This window comes from Chanodichthys erythropterus, chromosome 24, assembly GCF_024489055.1.
Source record: "Chanodichthys erythropterus isolate Z2021 chromosome 24, ASM2448905v1, whole genome shotgun sequence".
Taxonomy (NCBI): Eukaryota; Metazoa; Chordata; class Actinopteri; order Cypriniformes; family Xenocyprididae; genus Chanodichthys; species Chanodichthys erythropterus.
The window spans coordinates 15,030,114-15,057,104 of NC_090244.1; the positions used below are offsets into that span (position 1 = coordinate 15,030,114).

Below are 26,991 nucleotides of genomic sequence, written 5' to 3' on the forward strand. Positions count from 1 at the left end.
GAATAAACCCCCACACTCAGTAGAAGGAATGGGCAGTCTACCCCACCCTTCTTAGGTATTAGAACATAAAAATGCATTGTTCTTTTAAAAGCAAAAGGTTAATAAATAAATAAATAAATAATCTGTGTTCTATTTGTGCAAATTTGTTGTGTGGGGAAAAGAGAGAATCTGTTAAATGGTTATAAATAATGGTTATGGAGATTTTGTTTTATTTTGTGATTATATATATATATATATATATATATATATATAATGTTTGATGTGATATAAAGCACAAATCTCAGAAAGGGTGATGTAGTGATATGGTTAAATATCGCCCCCTAGTGGACTAGGGGGGTTGTCGGAAAGAATAAAAAGTGTATCACATCACGTCGGTTTGACCTGGCTTACTTCAGCACACAATAACGACAAAATAGCCATCCTAACACAACACTTAGTTATGAGTTCCTACTAATGCGACGTTTCCAGTGTAGAACATTTGTAATATCCTTATCTGTAAATGTATTTCAGTTTTACATAACATTTACATATGCATTTAGTAGACTTTTTGTCCAGAGTCTTAAAATACAGGAACATAATGAAAGCAAACGAGTCATCTATTTTAACAATAGAAATTCTAAAAATGTAATGTTTTATTTATATTTAATGTGTTATTTAGTTGTGCCCTGAATAAGATATTTCGGTAACACTTTTTTTAACATGATGATCTTAAATGTATTAATTATTAATGTACAGTAAAGTTGCATAAAATGGACATACTCAATAAAGTAGGCTAACTACATTAATAATAATAATACATTTATATAATTATAATACAGTTACCTCAGATGGATGAATGTATGGATTCCACAACTGATAAAATAAAACATATATAAAGATAATACAATTTACTTGTGACTTAATTTAAAAAACTGTTCTATTGCGCTTCTGATTTGGCAGTGAAATTCACTGATTTTGGGTGCGTAATGTGAAGGATTATGGTCCAGTTAGTATTTTCAGCCCATAATGGCGGCCGCGATATACCGGAGAGCCATCTAATAGCTGTTGCCCAAAAAATATCAGAGTGTCGCCTCTTGGGTTCTATACTCTTTACACATGCCACTATCCACTGACACGTGTCACACCTTTTAAGCAAAGAGTATACAGTTTTTCAATAACGGAATGTAACGGAGTGCAGGTTATTAAGCACATTAACTCCATTTCTCATATAATGTGGTATTTATAAGGTTTTATAATTTAGATAGTATCATACCAGTCTCTGTGTGCTCAGCTGATACATTTCTGTACTGGCCCTTTAAAAGTTACGGTGAACTTGCAGGGGACCTTGAGATTCTGGGCAGACCGAAGCAAGAATGGAGACTGATTCTTTCACTCCAGTGAGGGAAACAGGAACCAAATGACTGGAAACAGTGCCACTTCTAGTAGTATAGACTGCTTCTCTAAAACTGCAGTCTGTGGGGTGAGTCAACTTCCCAGAGGATTAGTGGGCCCTGCCTCAACCATTTCCGTGGAGCTGAATGAATGTCCTTGACAAGCTTTACTGGACAGTGGGTCCCAGGTCACCATTGTATGATGACTGGATTGTCCATTTGGGGACTGAGCTCTTCTAGTTATCCATACAAGGGACAAATTGGCAATCCAGTGAGCGGATGGATAGGTATCTGCGATTAGTATTTGGAATACAACTGGTCAAATACAATGGCGACCTGGGACCCACTGTCTAGTAAGGCTTGACAAGGACATCCATTCAGGTTCATAGAAATGGGAAGTTGACTCACCCCACAGATCTCAGTTTGACTTTTTTTTAGAGAAACAGTTTAGACTGCTAGAAGTGGCACTGTTTCCAGTCATTTGGTTCCTGTTTCCCTCACTGGGGTGAAAGAATCAGTCTCCATTCTCGCTTTGGTCTGCGCAGAACCTCAAGGTCCCCAGCAAGTTCATCATAACTTTTAAAGGGCCAGTACAGAAATGTATCAGCTGAGCACACAGAGACTTTTATGATACTATCTGAATCATAAAACCTTATAAATACCACATTACATGAAAAAGGGAGTTAATGTGCTTAATAACCAGCACTGGGTTACAGGAAGAAAATGTAAAAGTATGGTATTTGGGGTAAAAGGCGCCCCTGCTGTTGGGGCAAAAGGCACAATAATTAACATGATAATGAATAGCTGACTGACTTTTCCATTTGTTGACATGACATGGTTAGATTCAGATGGCAAATATCATATCAAATTGGGTATCCATCTTAGAGATAATACCCATATTTAAAGAAACAAAAAATATTATATTTTCATTTCATAATAAAATGTAATTTATTGTTACTACTGTAAATCTATATTAATATTATGGGATCTCCTTCAATGCTTTCAGAATCTTTACTTTTTAAAGTAATTTTGTTTCTGTATTTTTAAAATAAGTTTTTATATTAACATAGGCCGGTTTTAATGACAGTATTGAACACAAATGAATTCTTTTATTTATCAAAATAAACAGAAATAGTACAAGCTTTGCTAAAGTGATTATTTTGAACAAGTATTAACCTAGACAGTATTAAAAACATATTATTTTAGCTAAAGTATTTGTATGAATACTGTGTGCCTTTTACCCCACACATGGGTCCACCCTCACCACCTCATACATTTAAAAGATTTTACATAAAATGAACCACTTTTATGATTAACATTGCTCCATCAATGTTCAATACAAACAATTATACACTTTGAGAGAAGTGAAAAGCATATTTTTTCCATCATTTTTACGGATAATAAATTGTATTTATCTGTGAAAACCTGGAAAGAGACATGAGGCTTTAAGGAGAAAAACGACAGATTCTTTGTGCATTCCAGTAAATTATTATTGGGATATATCTTAAATTATATCAGTACAACAGACCACAAATGTGCAGCATGTTGTCCTTTTTCATACTATTACAGCAGTATGCAAATAGACAAAAGAAAATAATCACAAGGATAGAAAGCAGTGGCTGAAAAGAGCTCTTGCCATAGATATTCTTGTTATAACATGTTATGTTACAATACCAAGCGTTACGTTGTTCTCATGATGTCTGAAAATAAAACATGAAAGAAACATTGACAGCTCATTCAGTCAGGCTGACAGATAAGCTTTATTTGTAGGGCAACCTTATGATTTGAAACAGTTCGTTTCAGTCTTTCTAAATGGAAGATCTCCAAACCGGAAGTGCCACCAATAATTCGAAACGCAGTAGGCTAGTCAGGAATAAGGTGGATATAGTAGGCTAGTCTCGCTTTTTATTTAGCCCTATACATTTAAGGATATTGTAAAAACCGTATTTATAAGACTGTACAGTACATTAAATGTTTTGTATGTTTTGCAACACAGAAAGTATACAGAATAACAAAATAATGTAGTAGACCTATAGTGAATTAATACAAAAGGTCATTTTTTATTCATTTTTTTTATCAGGAAAAAATACTAAATATTATAAATTGCAGTTTGTAATAAAACCTGATGCTGATATTTGTAGTAGAGTTACATAGAGTTAGTTGTAGCCCATCATTTCAAGCTATTAGCTCTACAGCAAATACAGTCTGAAACATGATTCAACCCCTTGATTTCTCTTAAACACTGTGTTTTAGTGAAACCTGTGTTTTGTTTATAGACACCCAAGAACATGATCTGTTCTTACTTAAGACTAAATTTACTTTCATTTTCCCTTTTTGATTTCCCAGAAAATGCCCAGTTCAAGGCATCTTGCTGTTATATGTAGTCCTGCAGGAACTATGCAATTTTGTAGGCCAACCCAGAAGTTAGCATTATCCTGTTTTTTTCATTGGCTTTTAGAATATCATTTTGCAGTCTTTCATGCTTACATCAGTTTAATTGTATGTACTGGCAGTAGCAAGACTCTGTCTGTACTTACATTAACATTAACATTGTTATATTATTATAAGTATTAGAACAGTAAAGCACCTTGCAAGCAATCACTGGAGGGAGTCTGTGACCCACAGACATCACCAGACTCTTGGTTTCACATTTTAAAATGCTTTTAAGATGCTAAAAATGTAAAAGAGTCTGGTGGAGTCTGGTGATGTATGGTTCACAAACTCGCTCCTGTGATTTCTTTCAATAGATTTACAATCAGATATTTGCTTTTACACTTTTATGTTTGCTTTAAGTTAAACCGTCCCAATACTTATGCTCACATTAGGGCAGAGGGATGAAACTCTAAAAGTGTTGTTCTTTTTAGTTGTTAAAACATTTTGTGTTGAAACAATCAATATTAAAATGTGACATTCTGTACTTCTGCCTCATAATCTTTTAATAATATTTATAGATGTCTTGACACCACAGCTAACAGAGCAATTTGTCTTTAATGTTCCAATATTTATGGAGGGCACTGTACACACACACACACACACACACATTATATATATATATATATATATATATATATATATATATATATATATATATATATATATATATATATATATATATATATATATATATATATATATATGCCTTTATGTGCAACTTAAATTACATCCCATTCTTAATCCGCAATCCTGGCTCGCAATCTCCGCTCTAATGCATCCCAAAGGTGTTCTATCGGGTTGAGGTCAGGACTCTGTGCAGGCCTGTCAAGTTCCTCCACACCAAACTCACTCATCCATATCTTTATGGACTTTGCTTTGTGCACTGATGCACAGTCATGTTGGAACAGGAAGGGGCCATCCCTAAACTGTTCCCACAAAGTTGGGAGCATGAAATTGTCCAAAATGTCTTGGTATGTTGAAGCATTAAGAGTTCCTTTGACTGGAACTAAGGGGCCAAGCCCAACCCCTGAAAAACAACCCCACTTCATAACAAGCTCTCTATGCACTGTTCTTGAGCTAATCTGAAGGCCACATGAAGAGGTCTGTAGCTATTGACCACAGCATGCCTTGACCCCACTCTGTGATTTTACGTGGTCTACCACTTTGTGGCTGAGTTGCTGTTGTTCCCAATTGATTCCACTTTGTTATGATACCACTAACAGTTGACTGTGGAATATTTAGTAGTGAGGAAATTTCATGAATGCACTTGCACAGGTGGCAACCTATCATGGTACCACTGAGCTCCTGAGAGTGACCCATTCTTTCACATATGTTTGTAGAAGCAGTCTGCATGCCTAGTGCGTCTCAATACTTTTGGCAATAGTGTGTGTGTGTGTGTGTGTGTGTGTGTGTGTGTGTATATATATATACACACACACACACACACATACCCATATACAAACCCGATTCCAAAAGAAGTTGGGACACTGTGCAAATTGTGAATAAAAGAGGAATGCAATAATTTCCAAATCTCATAAACTTATATTTTATTCACAATAGAGTATAGATAACATATCAAATGTTGAAAGTGAGACATTTTGAAAATATTGGCTCATTTTGGATTTCATGAGAGCTACACATTCCAAAAAAGTTGGGACAGGTAGCAATAAGAGGCCGGAAAAGTTAAATGTACATATAAGGAACAGCTGGACCAATTTGCAACTTATTAGGTCAATTGGCAACATGATTGGGTATAAAAAGAGCCTCTCAGAGTGGCAGTGTCTCTCAGAAGTCAAGATGGGCAGAGGATCACCAATTCCCCCAATGCTGCGGTGAAAAATAGTGGAGCAATATCAGAAAGGAGTTTCTCAGAGAAAAATTACAAAGAGTTTGAAGTTTTCATCATCTACAGTGCATAATATCATCCAAAGATTCAGAGAATCTGGAACAATCTCTGTGCGCAAGGGTCAAGGCCTGAAAACCATACTGGATGCCCCTGATCTTCGGGCCCTTAGACGGCACTGCATCACATACAGGAATGCTACTGTAATGGAAATGACAACATGGGCTCAAGAATACTTCCAGAAAACATTGTCGGTGAACACAATCCACCGTGCCATTCGCCATTGTCGGCTAAAACTCTATAGGTCAAAAAAGAAGCCATATCTAAACATAATCCAGAAGCGCAGGCATTTTCTCTGGGCCAAGGCTCATTTAAAATGGACTGTGGCAAAGTGGAAAACTGTTCTGTGGTCAGACGAATCAAAATTTCAAAACTGGGATGCCATGTCATCCGGACTTAAGAGGACAAGGACAACCCAAGTTGTTATCAGCGCTCAGTTCAGAAGCCTGCATCTCTGATGGTATGGGGTTGCATGAGTGCGTGTGGCATGGGCAGCTTACACATCTGGAAAGGCACCATCAATGCTGAAAGGTATATCCAAGTTCTAGAACAACATATGCTCCCATCCAGACGTCATCTCTTTCAGGGAAGACCTTGTATTTTCCAACATGACAATGCCAGACCACATACTGCATCAATTACATCATAGCTGCGTAGAAGAAGGATCCGGGTACTGAAATGGCCAGCCTGCAGTGCAGATCTTTCACCCATAGAAAACATTTGGTGCATCATAAAGAGGAAGATGCGACAAAGAAGACCTAAGACAATTGAGCAACTAGAAGCCTGTATTAGACAAGAATGGGACAGCATTCCCATTCCTAAACTTGAGCAACTTGTCTCCTCAGTCCCCAGACGTTTGCAGACTGTTATAAAAAGAAGAGGGGGTGCCACACAGTGGTAAACATGGCCTTGTCCCAACTTTTTTGAGATGTGTTTTAAAATTTAAAATCAACTTATGTTTCCCTTAAAATTATAAATGTTCTCAGTTTAAACATTTGATATGTCATCTATGTTGTATTCTGAATAAAATATTGAAATTTGAAACTTCTACATCATTGCATTCTGTTTTTATTCACAATTTGTACAGTGTCCCAACTTTTTTGGAATTGGGTTTGTACCATAAATGTTCACCCTGTCAGTCCTAACTGTGGTGCAGTTGAGTGTGCATATGCTCAGGACATATATGAGTCTCAATCCTATTCCTACTGTTGTGGAGGCTAACCTTCTTTTTCAGTTAGGATGGATGGCCAATCACCAACGCTGTAGGTCCAGACAAATCACTCACAGGATCCTATCCTCGTTGACAATTTGTGGTGGAAAAATTATATGTAATTATGATGAAGCTGATTTGGAAAAATAAAAAGGTGTCTTTAAAAGGTTTTTATTCTTGCAAGAAGGTCAAATCACATACCTATAGGCCACTCAGTCCCCACAGTAGAGGGTGGGGGCTTCTTGTTAATCAAACAGAACAACTCCTTACATGGTATTTAGCTAAACAGTAGATGCTTACACAGAAAAAAGCTGCATATAGGTTGCATGAGGTTGAGCCTCTAAAAACATGGTTATCACAAGACAAACAGTTGGGGGGTCTGCCAGCCATACACCTCCTTGGTATTTTTCCAGAAACTCACAGAATCTCTCATGCTTGATCTACTTTTACTTTCTATTCTTATCAGGGGGTGGGATACATTATAAATTCAGGCTAACACAGGATTTGTTTCTGTTCAGCATTGCTACAAACACTGTGCTTGGATAAAAAACTATTTTTGAGAGGCACTCAAAAAGTAGGATATTATAACAAAATTTGTTTTTCGACTCAAGACAAGATATGTTTTCTATCTTCTCAGACAGCAGCAGAGCTCATCACAATAATGACAATTTGGAGCATTCTCAAAATGAAAGGTTAGTGTAAGGTGGGCAATGTTTATCTTGTTAGTTAACTATGAGATACATGTTTTATATGCTTTCATAAACCTAGTTTTTATATTATTTTTTAGTATGCTCTGGAGTAAAAAAACAAACAAAACAGAAATGATAATTTATACACATCAGAAGTTTATTAATAGCACATTTCATTTACAATTTAAAATAATTTAAGAATTAATGAAAAGAAAATGACAATGAAAAATAAGAAAATGAATAAAAACAGATTAAAACCAATAAAAGGAATACAAATATGCATAGAAGGACATAAACCGAATAATACGGTGCAATCAGTGAAATTTTAGAAACAAAATGTACATTTTTATAATCACAGACAGAAAATGAAGGGAGAGGTTCACAGTCATTTAGAGGAGAGCATTCGTCCTTACATTGATCTGATTGACAATCTGCGGTCATTTGGCATTCACAAGGATGTCGCATTACCGCATATTGCAGTGATCGGAGACCAGAGTTCTGGGAAAAGCTCTGTGTTGGAAGCGATTTCTGGAGTTGCATTACCAAGAGGAAGCGGTGAGGACTGGTTTTATTCTACATATATCAATATTCATATTAAAATAAAATGCAAATAAAAAGAGAATGTTTTCTTTTGTCAGTAGGCTATCTATTTTTTTGTACAATGTATTTGTCACATAATGTTCACTGTTAGTAATTCACTGTAATTGTTAACTGAACTGTGTTTGCTGTAGGAATTGTCACCAGATGTCCACTGGAGCTGAGGCTGAAGAAGGTAACAGGTGGAGTCAACTGGAAGGCTGTCCTATCCTACCGTGATAAGAGAACTGAATTTGTGGATTCATCATTAGTTGGAAACCACGTAGAAGCAGGTTGGGAAATGGCTTAAGTATTTAAAGTTTGTAAAAAAATAATATGTACTTGTTAAATGTATGTTGCTGAGAGGTGCATACCAATACTTTTCTATAAAGTTTGCTTTGGCATTCCAGAATTAACCTCAAATTAATTTACACCGTGTCTACACACCAGACGCGAGCGGCGCAATGCGACGCGTCAAAAGATAATAGAACCCAATATAATCAGTGATATTGTCACTGGATGCGGCGCCACGCGACACAACAAATTCCCGACAGTAAACGGATTCCCCGTTCTCTAACGTAGTCCAAGTGCTTTGCAACGGTCGGTTAGTCGCGTTCAGTGTAGACACTTTGAGATGTTGACAGAAGTCGCTTCTGTAGGCACGGTGTTATTTTTTGGCCTGATTTTGTTCAAAATTACATCACATCAGTACCTTCTTTGATTTCGCTTTAAGTACATTGGGGCTTTAACATTGAAACAGAAAGCAAGTAACTTGCAGTTTTATGTTTTAGCAATGTTTTTCAGACTAGAGAATCACTGTAGCCTACTATTCACATTATTGCATAGCAACTACACAATATAATGCAGACAAGGACAGGGCTCTCAAGTTTTGAACTGAGTTCAGAGTGAGATTTCGGCGGCGGCAGCGACGGGGGTTTGGGTGGGGATGGGGGTCTGATATGAAAAATGACACAAATTCGTACAAATAAAAAAAAATTATTTAATTCAGCATTTTAGTGTGTATGTGAGTGAGTGATTGAGTGAGAGAGACAGAGAGATAATGGTAATATAATCATACACATTTTATTTTATTTTTTTCCTCAACATTATAATGTGAAACAATATAAACATGGTAACCATATTCTGACTCTAGTGTACATTATATGTACATTACGTTCTGCAGTGTTTTTTCCCGCTCGCTGCTTGAGCTTATAATGCTTGTTCTTTAGGCCGATATTTTTTTGTTTACACATATTGTTTAATGTTTTAAACTGAATGAAAACCTTAAGATAAAACGTAAACTTGTTGTGTATATTACCTAATAATAAGTTTGTTCAGAAATGGTGATGACAACTTGAATAAAAATTTTTTTAAAAACGTCTCTCATTTTCTCAAAATAATCGTAATTTAAAGCTGCTGTCCGCGACTTTTGGCCCTCTAGCGGTTAATAAACAGAATAGCACGCGTCTTGCGGAGGAACATTCTAGCCGGAGCTACTTTTCTCCATGTATGTCTATGGCGAGTCACGCAGTTACTGTGATACTCTGCGGCGGGTCCTACCAGTCATGTCTGAAATAGTCTGAATATAAACACTTATTATAAGTGTACCATAATGATTCAGGATAAGACAAAAACACGGTTTGGAAAATGGATTCATGTTGTATATTCTCATTATATAATTTTTGTAAATTTTTAACACAAAAAAGGTTGCGGACTGCAGCTTTAAATACACGAATATTCATTTTTTTATTAGCCCAAATATTCGAATATTTTGGAAAAATGCCCATCCCTACTAGCTAGGCAACTTCACGTAAAGTACTCTGGACAAACTGTTAACTAACCTACCAGCTGCCTGGACACAAAGATGACTTACTGCACTCATAGTATATGGTCCCATAGCAATCACATTCAGTCTGTAGCCAGATTTGAATCAATGTGACTGACAGATGTCCTCTTCTAACTACTTAAGCGAGCATCTGAATCAGTGAGCGAGCCCGTGAATCACAGAATGTATCGTTGGAATCAGAACGTAAACATTGTTGTGGCGGGAATATCTAAATCTTACCCGGATACAGCAATTCTATTTTCTGATTGGCTGTCCGGTAGCTATATTTTTTATTAGATTAACTGGTGCGTGGCAGGGCCTTCTGAACTCTATGGGGAACTCGCTCGATTCCTCTAATAGCGGCGCAACTTCTGCGTTATCATGGAGATTTCTCTGCGTGAGAAATACAAGGTGTGGCGTGTGAGCGTGTGAACGGGTTGAAATGCGTGTGTCTCACGCCCAATGCGTGAGACTTGAGAGTCCTGCAAGGATATTTAACTAAGATCAAAGTTTATGCTACAACGATAATATTCAGGGTCGCCTGCACTAACATTGTTGAGTCAGTGTTGACGCGTCAACGCCAATTACATTGAATTATCGTTACAAAGTGATTTGCTTTAGCATCTTGCTTTAGCATCACTCTTGCACCCTCAGTTAATGTTTAAACAATGTTGAGATTTCATCAAAAAAATAATAGCCTATCATTGAATCAACATTATGAGGTGATTTTGGTTCAATATTACGGTGACCGGGAGGGGACATGTTCGGTTCACTTAGTTTTGTCGTGGTCACAAGATATAGGCTGCGTCCGAAAACCTAGGTAGCTGTCTTGCTGCCTTGCTATCTTATAAGAGAACGACTTGTACGGCAGCATTTGTGCATGAAGGTACCTCACGAAATTGATTTCAGACAGACTTCTGAGGCAGCGTAACACTTTAATGATCTACAGCAATATAGCGTGAGCTTTGGTGAGAACATTTAATTACTACAGTAGTAATTTCTCGATAGAAATGATATCAAAATTGAAATATGTTGATCAAAATCGTACATTTATACACAAACTGAGCAGCAAACGCAACTTTCGGACGCCATCTTTATTTTTCTAGCTCAACTGTCACAGAATGGAAAGCACAGGATTGTGGGATATTAAAAGCATCCATGCTTCCTTCAAAAATCGATCTGAGGAAGGTATCTCATGAGAAAGGAAGTGAAGCTAACATTGGATTCGGACGTGCCTTGATGCCTTACTACCTTGAAATGTGTCCTCGGAAGGCAGCATTTTCCAGTTTTCGGACGCAGCCATAAACTCGTAACGTGATAATAAGTCGTGGCCACGAGATCATTTCGTCGAGCTAACGACATCCTTATGTCGTGGCCACGCGATGTAAAGTCGTGGCCTCGAGATCATATGGTGAGGCAACGAGATATTTTTCTCGTGGCCACGACTTCATTATGTTGAGGGAACGACATCTATTTATCGTGACCACGAGTTACATGTGTAAACAACGCGCGCTACCATAGCAACCTGGAATTAAGAATAATAAAATAAGTGCGGAATTAAGAAATTATTATTATTTGAATGCTGTCTGTATAGTCAACATCGTGCGCAATGTAAGCTATAAATAGCCTATATTGCGTGAAATGTTGCCACTACAGCATTCAAACGAAGTTTGTTATTATCAATTTGATAACAAACTTCATTTAATGATAATGAACATTTATCCATCCCATCTCACAGCCTTCTGGTCATGTCTTTATAATAATAATAATAATAATTATTATTATTATTATTATTAATATGCCTATTAAACCTAAATAAAATGATGAAGAAAATTAAGTTTTTGTCTAGGCTATATCAGTGAATGGATTTTTTTTTTTTTAGCTTAAATATTCTTTTAACAACCAATTAATAATAATAAATTATTCGAACTTCATTCAAATGCAGTTTGACTCTTAACTGTTTCAGTGTTAGTATTTCTCTGGCTGCTCTTGCTGTTTGTTGTGGCAAGAAAAGCAAGAGACAATGAGGTCAGCTACTAGAAGATAAGAATATAATTATCATTTAATGGCTTAATTCACTGATCTAATGACTGAGTTTGTGAAGTGTGTTTAACTTTGTGTTGGATCTCTTCTAAAATAACAACAATAAAAATGTTTTATTCAGAAAACTTGAGAACCACATTGTTCACTAAAGACTTCAAACCTCCTGCAAGATTTACTTACACACAGACATCAAGAATCAGCATATGAATCTCAACAATGTTGACATGCTTCATGCTGCAATGCATTCTGGGAGCCATGGATGAGTTTTGTATGAGGCACCCAGAATGCATTGCGGCATGAAGCATGTCAACATTGTTGAGATTCATACGCTGATTCTTGATGTCTGTGTGTGAATAAATCTTGCAGCTATTTTAAAGTGTTTAATGTACATTGTTTTTTTCCAGCTTTATTGTTTTGATCTGATTTTTTTAAACTTGTTATTCTAGTATAGATCCAACTCGAAGTTAATCACATTCTTTCATATAAAGTTCAGTCACTAGATCAGTGAATAAAGCCATTACATGATGACAATAATATTCTTAACATCAAACAGCTGATGATAGATAAACACATTTTCTCTTGCCTTTCCTGCCATAACAAACAGCTAGAGCAGCTAGAGAAACACTAACACTGAAACACTCAAGAGTCAAACTGAAGTAAGCGCTGACCTCGATCATGGTGACATCAAACCAAACTTATTTTCAACAAATCATCAACATCTAAACCTCTGGTAATTCTCAATAAGAGCTTCTGTAGATGTATGTCAGAAATAAAGTCAATCTGGTTAGTAATAAGTGAAGCTGGTAATGCTGTTTGTGGAGATGTTTAATCAGATCTTGAGAGATTTAATGTCTTTTATCTTCAGTTGATTTCATCGAAGGCTGTGGCTGAAGTTGTAGTTCTGGTTGTCCCTCTGTCCTTCAGTGATTCTGCTTGTCTGATTATCTAATTAACTCCAGCATGAGTTAAAATGTCTTCTCTGTTACAATGTGTTAACTCTACTGAAGTCTGATGTATTATACAACAGATAAACTTTTAGCCTTGCATAACCATGCAAGAGTGCTCTATATTAATCTGACCAATGCATTCAGGTTGAGAAACACATTTAATTATGTGGTATGTGTGTTACAGCCCAGAATGAACTGGCAGGAAAAGGGGTGGGAATATGTGATGACCTCATCACCTTAGAGGTCATGTCACCAGATGTGTGTGACCTCACACTGATCGATCTACCTGGAATTGCCCGAGTCCCAGTAAAAGGACAACCAGAGGATATTGGAGAACAGGTAAGCAGTTCAATCTGATTTTGCACTTACATTTAGCATCAAATCAGGGATTTAAACTTTGTCTTTATTTGTCTTATAGATCAAAAGTCTGATAACAAAGTTTATTAAGATGCAAGAGACTATAAACCTGGTAGTGGTCCCTTGTAACATTGACATTGCAACAACAGAAGCATTAAGAATGGCACAAGAAGTAGATCCTGAGGGCAAACGAACTATCGGTAATTTGCAGATGATCTACACAACACCTATTAACAAATATCTTAAAGCACTTCTGTCAGGAAATTTGCAGATTTTACAAATTGTTTTTTCATCCTCTCAGCCATTTTGACCAAGCCAGACCTCATAGACAGGGGAACAGAGAGGAACATTCTGGACATTATCCACAACAAAGTGATTCCTCTCAGCAAAGGTTATGTCATGGTGAAGTGTAGAGGACAACAGCAGATCAATGAGAACATTCCTCTGGAGGAGGCAGCTCAAATGGAGAGAGATTTCTTCCAAAAGCATAACGATTTCAGGTTAAAATCTGCTAAGAATTTTTAACCTTTTGACCAAAATGTAACATTTTTGTTCTCTAAAATGTATGATTTGCACTGTTAAGATCAGGCTGCTTTTCCCCTCCATTCCAACATTTTATTTTTCTACAGATGCCTCTTGAATGAGGAAAAGGCGACTGTTAAATGTCTTGCAGCCAAACTGACTCAGCATCTTGTTGATCACATCAAAGTAAGTTTCTAATGGTCAAGGATGCAAACCATTCTGAAATAGGAAATCACTGTTTTCAAAAGAGGGCATGGCATTCACAGCTATATTTTTATTTACTTATTTATTTTTATTGTGGCAAACACATTTGGCAGTGTTCGTTTGACTACAATAGCTGCTAATTGTGTGGCTGACTCCAGCAGCAGCCAATAGCGAGTCTGACAATCACGTCTGACTTATGTAGTGGAAAGTCACATGACTGACTACAGCCTTGTTTATACTTTCTATACCTTTCTACAGTCTGCAGAGCACCGCGACTGTCCGCTGACTGAGCACACATTCTACAGTGGATGCACACGCTGTTGCACTATTTTCTGAAACAAGGAGACAGTTTAGAGAAAAAATCTTGTAAACCAACAGAAAGTAGAAGAGAGAAGTAATTTAATGAACAATGTCAGATTATAATGGCAAACTATAACTATAACTCTATACTAAGGTCACATATAACTCATTTAATATAAAACGGATTGAAAAGTGAGCTTGAAGCTTATTCTTTCACAAACAAACCCCAGTGAAGCATTTTCTCAGATCTGTAATTGCTTGCCTCATTCACCCATTAGGAGTTAGTATCCCTGCTACAACCAGGGTTCCTAAAATCTGGCCCTGGATGTTGCTGCCCTGCAGAGTTTAGCTCAAAACCAGATCAAACTTGCCTACCTGTAACTCTGAAGACCTTTATGAGCTTGTTCAGGTGTCTTTGGGCCGGTGCAGGGCAGTGACCCCCAGTGACCCTGCCCTACACCACGACAAATGTGTAATTTAGCATAAACAGGGCCCAAATGTCAAAAATTTAAATTAGGCATCTCATTGGTTTTGAGCCTAAATCTCTGTTCATATTTCTTCATCTATTGAACATAGTGTGTTCTAAATGCATAGTGTGATTTTACTTTAATTTAATTAATTTTTTTTTTTTTTCAGAAATCACTGCCACATCTCAGTGAGCAGATAAAAAAGCAGTTGTGGAACCTGAAGAATGAGCTCAAAGAGTTTGAGGGTGGACCACCACAGGATCCTAAGGGGGCCAAACAATTTCTCATTGAAGTAACAATTTAAATCTACTTTCATTTTCTTGCTTGTCAGAGTTATTATTTGCAGCAGTTTGTGTGTCAGTAGTTGTGTACCAAATTTTGTGATATGCATCCATAATATGCTAATTTACATTTCTACCTATAATTGTGTAACAGTAATGGCTAGAATAAATTATTGCAAAATTGCCAAAACAACTTATGTAAGTAATTTATGTCAGTTTTTATTACTTCTCTTAGGTTAATTTTATTATTTAATGTAACTTTAAGTAACAAATGTTATTTTTGTTCTCAGATCTTAACAAGATTCAATGATCAAATCAAGTCCTTATCATCAGGAGAGCTGATCATTAAGGAAAATTTGTTTGTCAAGCTGCGGGCTAAATATAAAGAGGAGTGGAACGATAAACTCAATGACACAAAGACATCTTGTTAGTATATTTTCAAATTTAAGAAACAAAAGTTTTAATTGTCTCTGATGTTGTTGCTTTTCAAATGAAAAAGTCAATTAATTTCAAAAGAAATCTGTCTTGTTCCCAAACAAGTTCATAATTTGATTGAAGAGAGGATAGCATGTAGCCAGGATTTCAGAGGGAGAGAACTGACCGGCTTCAGCAACTACAAAATGTTTGAGGATGTTCTGCAGAAGCATGTGGCCACACTTCAAGAACCAGCCATCGACTTACTCGACACCATCAAAGGTACCATCACACATCTTCATGCTTAAGATCTATCTGGTCACTGGGGAAATTTTCCATATACACTGCGTTCCAAATTATTATGCAAGTGACATATCAGTAAGATTTCAGTACAATAAACATTCAGATTTTAGTTTTTCTAAGAAAATGTTTGTTTGTTTATTTATCCATGTCTTTTTAGATAACTGGTATCAATCTCAGACAAAATAATTTGCCAGATCTATGGAAACCCTACTTACATTATTAAGCAAGTCACAGTTCTCATGCAATATGGGGAGGAAGAAAGATCTTTCTGAAGATGAAAAGCATGAAATGGTGCAATTTTGTGCAAAAGGCATGAAAACAACTAATATTGTGTGAAACTGAATGGAGATTATCAAATTATCATAAGATTTGTGAGTGATTTAGAGCACAGCAGAACTCGGTCAGATAAAGGCTTATTGAGGAAAGTTCCTGTCAAAAAAATTAATTGTATTAAAAGGGCAGCTATAAAAAAGCCAGTGTTGAGCAGCAAACAGGTATTTGAAGCTGCTGGTGTCTCTGGAGTCTCAAGAAGCTCTCCATGCAGGCTGGCAGTTGTGCGTAAAGATGAATTTTAGACAACACTAACCAAACCTCACAAAGAGAAACATTTACAGTGGGTGTAGAAATACATTTTCAAACAGTTTTATTGCTGTGGTGTTTTTTTGCAGCATGGGATAGTGCATAGTGCATTGTACAATAGTACATTGTACTATGCACTATCCTCCTTTTTATACTATAGCTGAAAATGGCCAGTTATGAACTCCACATATCTTGCAAAAGTCATTTTAATACCCTCCATCTCACTTCCCAATATTCCAGCACAGATCATCACCCGCCAGGTCCTTGCTGACGTCACAGTCTTGTTGGAACATGGTGGCCATTCACCAACCATCCATAAATCCATCCATTTAGACCATCCATTGTAGTACGGCATTCGTCAGTGAATAAAACTATTTAAAAATGAGTCTTCATGTATTTCTAAACCCACTGTAAATGTTTCTCTTTGTGAGGTTTGGTTAGTGTTGTCTAAAATGCATCTTTACGCACAACTGCCAGCCTGCATGGAGAGCTTCTTGAGACTCCAGAGACACCAGCAGCTTCAAATACCTGTTTGCTGCTCAACACTGGTTTTTTTATAGCTGCCCTTTTAATACAATTAATTTTTTGACAGGAACTTTCCTCAATAAGCCTTTATCTGACCGAGTTCTGCTGTACTCTAAATCACTCACAAATCTTATGATAATTTGATAATCTCCATTCAGTTTCACACAATTTTAGTTGTTTTCATGCCTTTTGCACAACATCGCACCATTTCATGCTTTTCATCTTCAGAAAGATCTTTCTTCCTCCCCATATTGCATGAGAACTGTGACTTGCTTAATAATGTAAGTAGGGTTTCCATAGATCTGGCAAATTATTTTGTCTGAGATTGATACCAGTTATCTAAAAAGACATGGATAAATAAACGAACAAACATTTTCTTAGAAAAACTAAATTCTGAATGTTTATTGTACAGAAATCTTACTGATTTGTCTCTTGCATAATAATTTGGAATGCAGTGTAAAACCAAAAGATGACATTACACCTAAATAACACCAGGAATGTTTTCGTAGTTTCAGCACATCTGAATTGTGATTTGAGGCTATTTGTCATTTTGATTTTTGTATTTTTCTTGAAGGCATCATCATCGAGCAGTTCACTGATGTAGTGAATCAATGTTTCCAGAAATACCCTGTTCTTCTAGACATCACTATGGTAAATATTGATTCCTATTAGTGGTAAACCAAACTAAACAATCATCCATTTTTAATCAAGCTTCCTCTGTATTTCTTCACTTGATTCTATAGGACAAAATTTACAACTTACAGTCAAACCAGCAAGAGAAGGCAGAGCAGAGGATCTCAGAGCAGTTTGAAATGGAAAGCATGATCTACACGCAAGATCCCATCCACTTGAAGATCTTGAATGAGATTAGCAAAGAGACATTTTCAGAAGATCAATTACCAGTCTTTGACAAAAAAAGCAAGTACAGTGAATTGCTGCAGGCATATTATGAGGTAGATCTTTAGTTTTCAGTAAAAAATATGAAGTTTGTTTAGAGATGGATTGGACTGTAGTGCTTAGTACCTCTGTGATTTTATTCCAGGTTGTGGTGCAGCGGATGGCTGACCAACTACCCCTGATAATATCCCTTTTCATGCTGAAGCAGACTGCCCACCTCCTGCGTACTGACATGTTGAGTTTACTGGATGGGGCGAATGTGAGCGAGCTCCTGTCTGAGAACACTGCTGACAGCATAAGACGCAGAGACCTACGAGCTCGCCTAGACCGTTTGAGTATCGGTCAGGAAAAAATGAGCAATTTTATCTGAGCAATGTACTGACTAGAGAAAATGCTGACCAGATGTGTATCAGTATAATGGATCTGTGTGTTTGGTCTTAGAATGACAGCTGCCATTATTGTCATTATTGTGAATCAAACAAAAGAAAAAAGTACTGCTCTTGACTTCACCTACAGTGAAGACTATGCAATACTTTTTTTTTTTTTTTTACATTTGATTATTATACATTTCTACTAATTCTAACTACGTTAAATAAACCTATTGTACCTGAAAAATGTAATTTGTTGAATACAGATTTTTGTTATAAAGCCAAATAAACATGCTGCTGTCTGTCATTAATGTTCATCAAAGAACAAAAGAAAAAGAGATAGTCACTCAATATATATATTGTTTATGAATATATACTATATACAGACTGTATACTTGTATATGTATTCATGTTATCTAGCAACTTCATGTAAAGCGTCCTTGGGTTCTTGAAAGGCGCTAAATAAATAAAAAATAGTATTATTATTACTCAGTTCTCTTGACTGGATAACTTCTGTAGCTTTAATAAGGATTAATCTATATTTAACTTATAATTTTTGAAGTGAAGTCTGAAGTGTTTTGTGTACATTTTGGCATGGCAAGTAACAATCTGAACTGGTCTTATTGGGCCAATAAAAGAAATCCTTAGCATTGAGTCCTGAAATGTAACATTTATTATAATGGGTTTATGTGAAGATTAAGAGTTCACTTAAATTAAAAGTTGTTTATATATATATATATATATATATATATATATATATATATATATATATATATATATATATATATACAGTACAGTCCAAAAGTTTGGAACCACTAAGATTTTTTATGTTTTTAAAAGAAGTTTCGTCTGCTCACCAAGGCTACATTTATTTAATTAAAAATACAGTAAAAAACAGTAATATTGTGAAATATTATTACAATTTAAAATAACTGTGTACTATTTAAATATATTTGACAAAGTAATTTATTCCTGTGATGCAAAGCTGAATTTTCAGCATCATTACTCCAGTCTTTAGTGTCACACGATCCTTCAGAAATCATTCTAATATGCTGATTTGCTGCTCAAGAAACATTTATGATTATTTTCAATGTTGAAAACAGTTGTGTACTTTTTTTTTCAGGGTTCCTTGATGAATAGAAAGTTCAAAAGAACAGCATTTATCTGAAATACAAAGCTACTGTAGCATTATACACTACCGTTCAAAAGTTTGGGGTCAGTAAGAATTTTTGAAAAGAAATTAAAGAAATGAATACTTTTATTCAGCAAGGATGCATTAAATCAATCAAAAGTGGCAGTAAAGACATTTATAATGTTAAAAAAGATTAGATTTCAGATAAACACTGTTCTTTTGAACTTTCTATTCTCTAAAAAATATTGTACACAAATATTTTGTACAATTGTACACATTAAATGTTTCTTGAGCAGCAGATCAGCATATTAGAATGATTTCTGAAGGATCATGTGACACTGAAGACTGGAGTAACGATGCTGAAAATTCAGCTTTGCATCACAGGAATAAATTAATTTGTGAAATATATTCAAATACAAAACAGTTATTTTAAATTGTAATAATATTTCACAATATTACTGTTTTTACTGTATTTTTAATTAAATAAATGTAGCCTTGCAGAGCAGATGAAACTTCTTTTAAAAACATTAAAAATCTTAGTGGTTCCAAACTTTTGGACTGTACTGTATATATATATTAGGTCTGGGCGATATATCGCATGCAATTGTCACGCGCATTTCGTCAGTAAAGCCGGTTCCCTGATTACCGCTAAATCGCCATCACCTGCTTTCAAATGGAGCGGCATATAATAGACAGAGCCGTAGTTCACTGAGTGATATGCCACGCAATATCGCGTTCATTATCGAAGGCGATTCATCTGCGATAATGAACGCGATATTGCGTGGCTTATCAGTGAACTACGGCTCTGTCTATTATATATGGCGCTCCAAATGTTCCATTCGGCGACGAGACTGACAAGCACGACGGATAACACACGTGTATACGTGCGTGTACGTCTCCATTTGTTTTATATGGAGACGTACACGCAAACATCACGTCACGTAGACACGTCAATAACGTGTAGCTGTTGATCTTTACAGACGTGACGGCGGCGTCACGTTAGAAGTTAACGTGTGGATTACGTGTGAACGTGTGAACGTCTGCCCGTCTGTACGTCTGCCCGTCTGCACGTCTGCCCGCCTAATTTTCCTTATTTTCTCATACATTTACTGTTATAGACATTATCATAATCTTATTTTGGCAGTTTACTCAGGACTACATTTGATTTATTTATTTCTATAATGCTGAATGTCTGTTATACATTTGGTATCCCAATGATAGATAAAAGTATATTCTCATGTATATACGATCTTATGGGAGACGAATAAAATGGGCTAGTAAAATTCAGAAAAAGTGTGTCATATCATTATTTGTTTGTTTAAGATTTGTTAAAGCCCTTCAGCAGCCGGTCTGCATGCCTCAAGTTCATTTATAGATACTGCATTTATTATTAATTAACCATTCAGAAACCACTTTAAAGCTTATTGGATTTTAAACTAAAATTAATTAGCATACTTCTGATGGCCGGTTACTGCTATTCTTATAATTAAAATTGTTTAACATAAACGTACCATTTAATAGAGCTACACTAAAGTTTTTATAAAGCTGAGCACTCTATTAAATGTAGCCCATGCAGTCATACTGCACATTTTTTGCTACTATGTTAAGAGCATACAAATATATCACCCAACTCAGGAAGAACAATTGACAGCCCTGATAAATAAAGTAAAAGGCTTAAACGGATGTATCTTGTTTTCACCTACAGGAAAAACAAACACTTAAAACAAAAATGACATGAAATGACCACTAACATCAGTAGGTGGCAGCAGAGGGACACTCATCTGCTCATTAGCCATGTCCACTCCTTGATATACTTGTAGGAAGTTTCAGTAAGTCTTGGGTCATTTATTCCTGTACATTAAGGGCTCAATGCATTAACCATTTCTGAAAGGAGCAATGTTCGATATAGTATACATTTGCTTTTGTAAGATATTTTAAGTGCTTTAAATGTTTATAGATTTGTATTGTATGGGGGTTCTGCATCTTTGGAAAAGTTATTCCACTAACACAAGATAAATGAGTGAAATGTGAATGATTTTCTTTAATTTATTTTTATGTCAAAACAAAGAGTTTGTAATGTCATTTGTAGCATCTTTTAATAAAATAATAATAGACTTAAATGGTCAGAGTATGACTGCTTTATTCCATGGTATTGCCTGCATGCATTGTCCCACTTATACATGAGATACCAATACCTTTATTGTGTGTGCTTAAGAGCAGAGTAATCACAAATGCTACACTAAATCTTTAAATCCTGTGAAATAAAGTCTGTTACATAAATAAGGATTACAGTAAAAAGCATTCACTTAATTTCGCAGTTAATGAAGTACATGTTTTTCATTCCATATTGCTCCATTTATTTGCACAATCTGTATTGTCATCACTAGAATTCTTGTAAGCACAGATTGACATCAAATTAAAAGTCAAATTAACAGTCAACACTGCAGTTATATTTTATAAAACTGACTAAATGTTATGGCATAACAGTCATGTTTATATTACTTATATATGATTAACCAATATTATCCAATATCCAAAAGCAGCCATATCACCCTGTATCCCAAGACTGGTTGCCCACTGAAGCTAAGCAGGGCTGTGCCTGGTTAGTAACTGGATGGGAGACTCCTGGGAAAACCAGGTCACTGCTGGAAGAGGTGTTAATGAGGCCAGCAGGGGGTGCTCACCCTGTGGTCTGTGGGTCCTAACGCCCCAGTGTAGTGACGGGGACAATATACTGTCAAAGAGCACCGTCCTTCGGATGAGACGTTAAACCAAGGTCCTGACTCTCTGTGGTCATTAAAAAATAAAAATAAAAATCAATGACCTGCACATTGGTGGTGGAGGTGATTCCCACCCTTCTGTATAAATGTAATGAATTATTTTTAATCATGTTATACTAAAATAAATAAGGTATAAAGAATAAAAGACAGTCAAGGTTTAGAGCATACAAAGTTATATTTATATGCTTATATTTTAACACAAGCAAACAATACACAATATAAACAACGTAAAAAAAAAACTAAAAAAAAACAAACAAACACACACAACAACAACAGGCCAGCTGGGGAGCGAACAGCCATGCAGGAGTTAACACCAGTTTTAGGCTACCCCAAACACTGGTGACTGAATGATTCCAGTTGTCATAAAATTACAAAAATCTTCATATTTATGCCCAATGGGCAACTTCAAGGTGATTGCACATGTGTTTGCTTCTGGGAACATCCGCCGGTTGCCATTCAGTTCCTCATGAAGAAATTTAATTGTAGGATTCTCTCCAAATCCAAATGCAGGTATGGCAGATGCCCCAGAAGCAAACACAAGCACATCTTCCAGGGTGATGTCAATTTTCCCTCCACCTTCTACCTCCACTGCTGCATCTCCATCTGTAACATACAAACCAAAGAAACAATTTAAAAAAAAAAAAAAAAAACATTTTAATCATTAACACCTACAGTTGTAACCTGACATTTGACACATTTACACATTTGACCATATAGACAATTAAACATATGTCATCTAATACAATCCATTGACAAATACCAAGTTATCATACATGCTTGTAGAATCTACAAACTTCTCCATAACTGCATTGCATGCCTGCTTGCTGTCATCTTCACTTTCTGCAATGAATGACCCAAAAATCTCTCTGTCTCCGAGTCCGGTTTCCCGTTACAGTTGGATTTGTATCAATAGATACTTACAATTAGGTGTTAGAGCAATCCTCAATACAAGTTCACTGACTTCATAGTAGGGATATGCCTAAAGCTCAAATACCATGTTCAGAAAAGACAATTAAGCATTCTACAGAGCGCCTACATGACCGAAGAGGAAAAAAAAAAAAGTATTTCAATGTCTTTCCTGTTCTCTGAATATAAAAATTATATAATATATAATATAATATTATATAAAAATTATATTTTATATAATTTGCTCTGTAGAATGCGTTATTCATATTTACGCTTAGTCACATTCCTATAGAATAACTTGCAAATATATTCAATAAGATAATATAGCAAATTTATAATTATATGAACTCACCTTCAACTTGAATTATCCAGTCCCGCCAGTAGCCAATTGCGACCTCCTCCAAAGCCCTCCTACTGCTTCCTCTTTGAGAGTACTCAATTTTGAAGAGGTCCAGTAAGGTGGCAGCAGACAAGGTGGGTGCTCCACCACAAAACAGCTCCTCCAGAATAGATGAGTGCTCCTCTAAGGCATTTAGGACCCCTAACGTCTCCAGTCCTTCTTTCAATCTTTCAATAAGAAGTACATATGTTCTCAGATGCAAACATGTAGGGTTATATATATCATATGTAAAAAGTAATTGTAAAAACAACAGTAGAGTTATGTCAATATTTGGCATGCAAGACAAATTTACATACAAGTAACAAATTATGAGCGTTTATTATTTTTACCTTAATTTTCATCTGTCAATACATATACAGGTCCTTCTCAAAAAAATTAGCATATTGTGATTAAGTTCATTATTTTCCATAATGTAATGATAAAAATTAAACTTTCATATATTTTAGATTCATTGCACACCAACTGAAATATTTCAGGTCTTTTATTGTTTTAATACTGATGATTTTGGCATGCAGCTCATGAAAACCTCAAAAAATTAGCATATTTCATCCGACCAATAAAAGAAAAGTGTTTTTAATACAAAAAAAGTCAACCTTCAAATAATTATGTTCAGTTATACACTCAATACTTGGTCGGGAATGCTTTTGCAGAAATGACTGCTTCAATGCGGCGTGGCATGGAGGCAATCAGCCTGTGGCACTGCTGAGGTGTTATGGAGGCCCAGGATGCTTCGATAGCAGCCTTAAGCTCATCCTGAGTGTTGGGTCTTGCGTCTCTCAACTTTCTCTTCACAATATCCCACAGATTCTCTTTGGGGTTCAGGTCAGGAGAGTTGGCAGGCCAATTGAGCACAGTAATACCATGGTCAGTAAACCATTTACCAGTGGTTTTGGCACTGTGATCAGGTGCCAGGTCGTGCTGAAAAACTAAATCTTCATGCTTCCATCTGCTGAAAAGCTTTATGGAGATGAAGTGCTCCAAAATCTCCTGATAGCTAGCTGCATTGACCCTGCCCTTGATAAAACACAGTGGACCAACACCAGCAGCTGACATGGCACCCCAGACCATCACTGACTGTGGGTACTTGACACTGGACTTCAGGCATTTTGGCATTTCCTTCTCCCCAGTCTTCCTCCAGACTCTGGCACCTTGATTTCCGAAGTACTTTGGACCACTGAGCAACAGTCCAGTGCTGCGTCTCTGTAGCCCAGGTCAGGCGCTTCTGCCGCTGTTTCTGGTTCAAAAGTGGCTTGACCTGGGGAATGCGGCACCTGTAGCCCATTTCCTGCACACGCCTGTGCACGGTGGCTCTGGATGTTTCTACTCCAGACTCAGTCCACTGCTTCCGCAGGTCCCCCAAGGTCTGGAATCGGTCCTTCTCCACAATCTTCCTCAGGGTCCGGTCACCTCTTCTTGTTGTGCAGTGTTTTTTGCCACACTTTTTCCTTCCCACAGACTTCCCACTGAGGTGCCTTGATACAGCACTCTGGGAACAGCCTATTCGTTCAGAAATTTCTTTCTCTGTCTTACCCTCTCGCTTGAGGGTGTCAATGATGGCCTTCTGGTCGGCAGTCTTACCCATGATTGCGGTTTTGAGTAATGAACCAGGCTGGGAGTTTTTAAAAGCCTCAGGAATCTTTTGCAGGTGTTTAGAGTTAATTAGTTGATTCAGATGATTAGGTTAATAGCTCATTTAGAGAACCTTTTCATGATAACCCAAAATTCCTATCTCAAAAAATTAGCATTTCATGAGCTGCATGCCAAAATCATCAGTATTAAAACAATAAAAGACCTGAAATATTTCAGTTGGTGTGCAATGAATCTAAAATATATGAAAGTTTAATTTTTATCATTACATTATGGAAAATAATGAACTTAATCACAATATGCTAATTTTTTGAGAAGGACCTGTATTCATAATGCATTAGTGATCAAGCAGTTCATCTTACTGTTTAAGGGGCATCTCCATCCGTCCCTCCACATAATAAGTTAGAGCTGCCTGGACCAGGTCATCCCTCTCTTGTAGAGTCGAAACCCTACCCAATGCACCAAGCATGTGGAGGCTGTTTGATGCCTCCACCATGGCTGTGCGGGCCTCTTCTACGGTCTCTGCCCTTTGGATCTAAAAGTGAAAGTTGGTAAAATAAGAGGTTCTCTTAAGATTATAGTCTTTTTGTTTATGTCAATGTGAACTGTTAATGGCAATAAAAAATAATACTCTTTTACATAAACATTCTGCATCAACAAGACCAAAGACAGAGTAGGGCTGGACAATAATTCAATATCAATATATATCACGATATAATTTTTTTCGATAACGGTGATATGATTTTTAAACATATTTCCGGTATTTCGATATATACATTACAGCATCACTGACTTGAGGCGCAGCCGTAAGAAAGAGCAGAACGCGATTGGCTATTTGCGTGATGACGAGCACTGGCTGCGTGTCTCTGTGGTGTACAACAGTTGTACGCTAAGATCAAACGCGGCAAGTTTTACAAAATGAGTACACCTGATGCAAATGCGACGGAACAAGCTTCCACAACTTGATGAAAGTATGTGTGCATCTACACCGTGCTGGTTAATGTTTGGTGCAGGAGAATGTGTGAAATAAAAACTTTAGCCACGTGACACACAGCTCATACAGAATAAAGTATCCGTGTTTAGTGTTATTAAACTCATCGCGGAGATCCGCGCTGAAACCGAGCATATGCGCGCTCTGCCTGTATATCATAAAAACAATCGTATTTTTCATGTGTTCGTATTCAAACTCCAGTTCTGACCGCATCGCGAGCAAAATACAAACACACGTGCTGTGCTGAGGGAAACAGCCTACGGCTCGCGTGTTTGAACGCAGCTAGAGCAGGCAGAGGTGAATGAGCAGCACTTGTGTTATTTGAATTCTCCGCTGTAATGCGATCTCACGCGAACATATTTTCCATTTGTGCTGGTAGATTACAGCAAAACAATCCACTTCCGAGAGAAGTGATGCTTCCTCATGCATACTACAGCGCAGTGATTGGATTAAATGAGCTTTATGTCATGAATATATATGTCGAGATTCGCTCGAAACTGTCTACGTCAGCATGTTCGACCATGCCCATACTTGGGCCGAAAGTACACATTTACGTCAGATTTTGTGACGTTGCTCCGACTCAGCTTTTCAAACAGGAAGACAGAAATCGCTATGAAAAATGCAAAAATAACTATTTTTCACTCATGAATAACATTGAGTACCTTTAGTGTTTTCAATGATGTGCAGCCTATACATATCTGTTTACATCTCAAAAAAGTGTTTTGGGGTTTCATGACCCTTTAAGAATAATAAAATCAGCCTACGTTATAGTTTAATGTTAAAGATATTAATATTACTAAAGTGAGTGAGTCTTATGTTTATTTTTATGTTTGTATGAAGGCTAAATACAAATAAAAGCTGAACAAATTTATTTGTACTGTTTTTATTTCTAAAATCCTATATAGTTTTATAGGAAGAGATTTCATAGATTTGGCAAATTCATTTTTCAGACGTTTGTAGGTACAGACATCCGTTGTGGCCG

General features: G+C 36.6%; 1 protein-coding gene across 1 annotated transcript; it reads left to right on the forward strand.

The window, feature by feature from the left end:
- Window positions 1-7,534: 7,534 nt before the first annotated feature.
- LOC137014619 (interferon-induced GTP-binding protein Mx3-like) lies at window positions 7,535-18,215 on the forward strand. Its single transcript, XM_067379012.1, has 13 exons — window positions 7,535-7,608; window positions 7,964-8,160; window positions 8,337-8,474; window positions 13,181-13,335; window positions 13,415-13,553; window positions 13,655-13,853; window positions 13,983-14,061; window positions 15,016-15,138; window positions 15,418-15,553; window positions 15,668-15,823; window positions 17,523-17,599; window positions 17,692-17,901; window positions 17,991-18,215. The coding sequence occupies exons 1-13, from the start codon at window positions 7,535-7,537 to the stop codon at window positions 18,213-18,215; spliced, it is 1,908 nt and encodes a 635-aa protein (XP_067235113.1).
- Window positions 18,216-26,991: the final 8,776 nt, after the last annotated feature.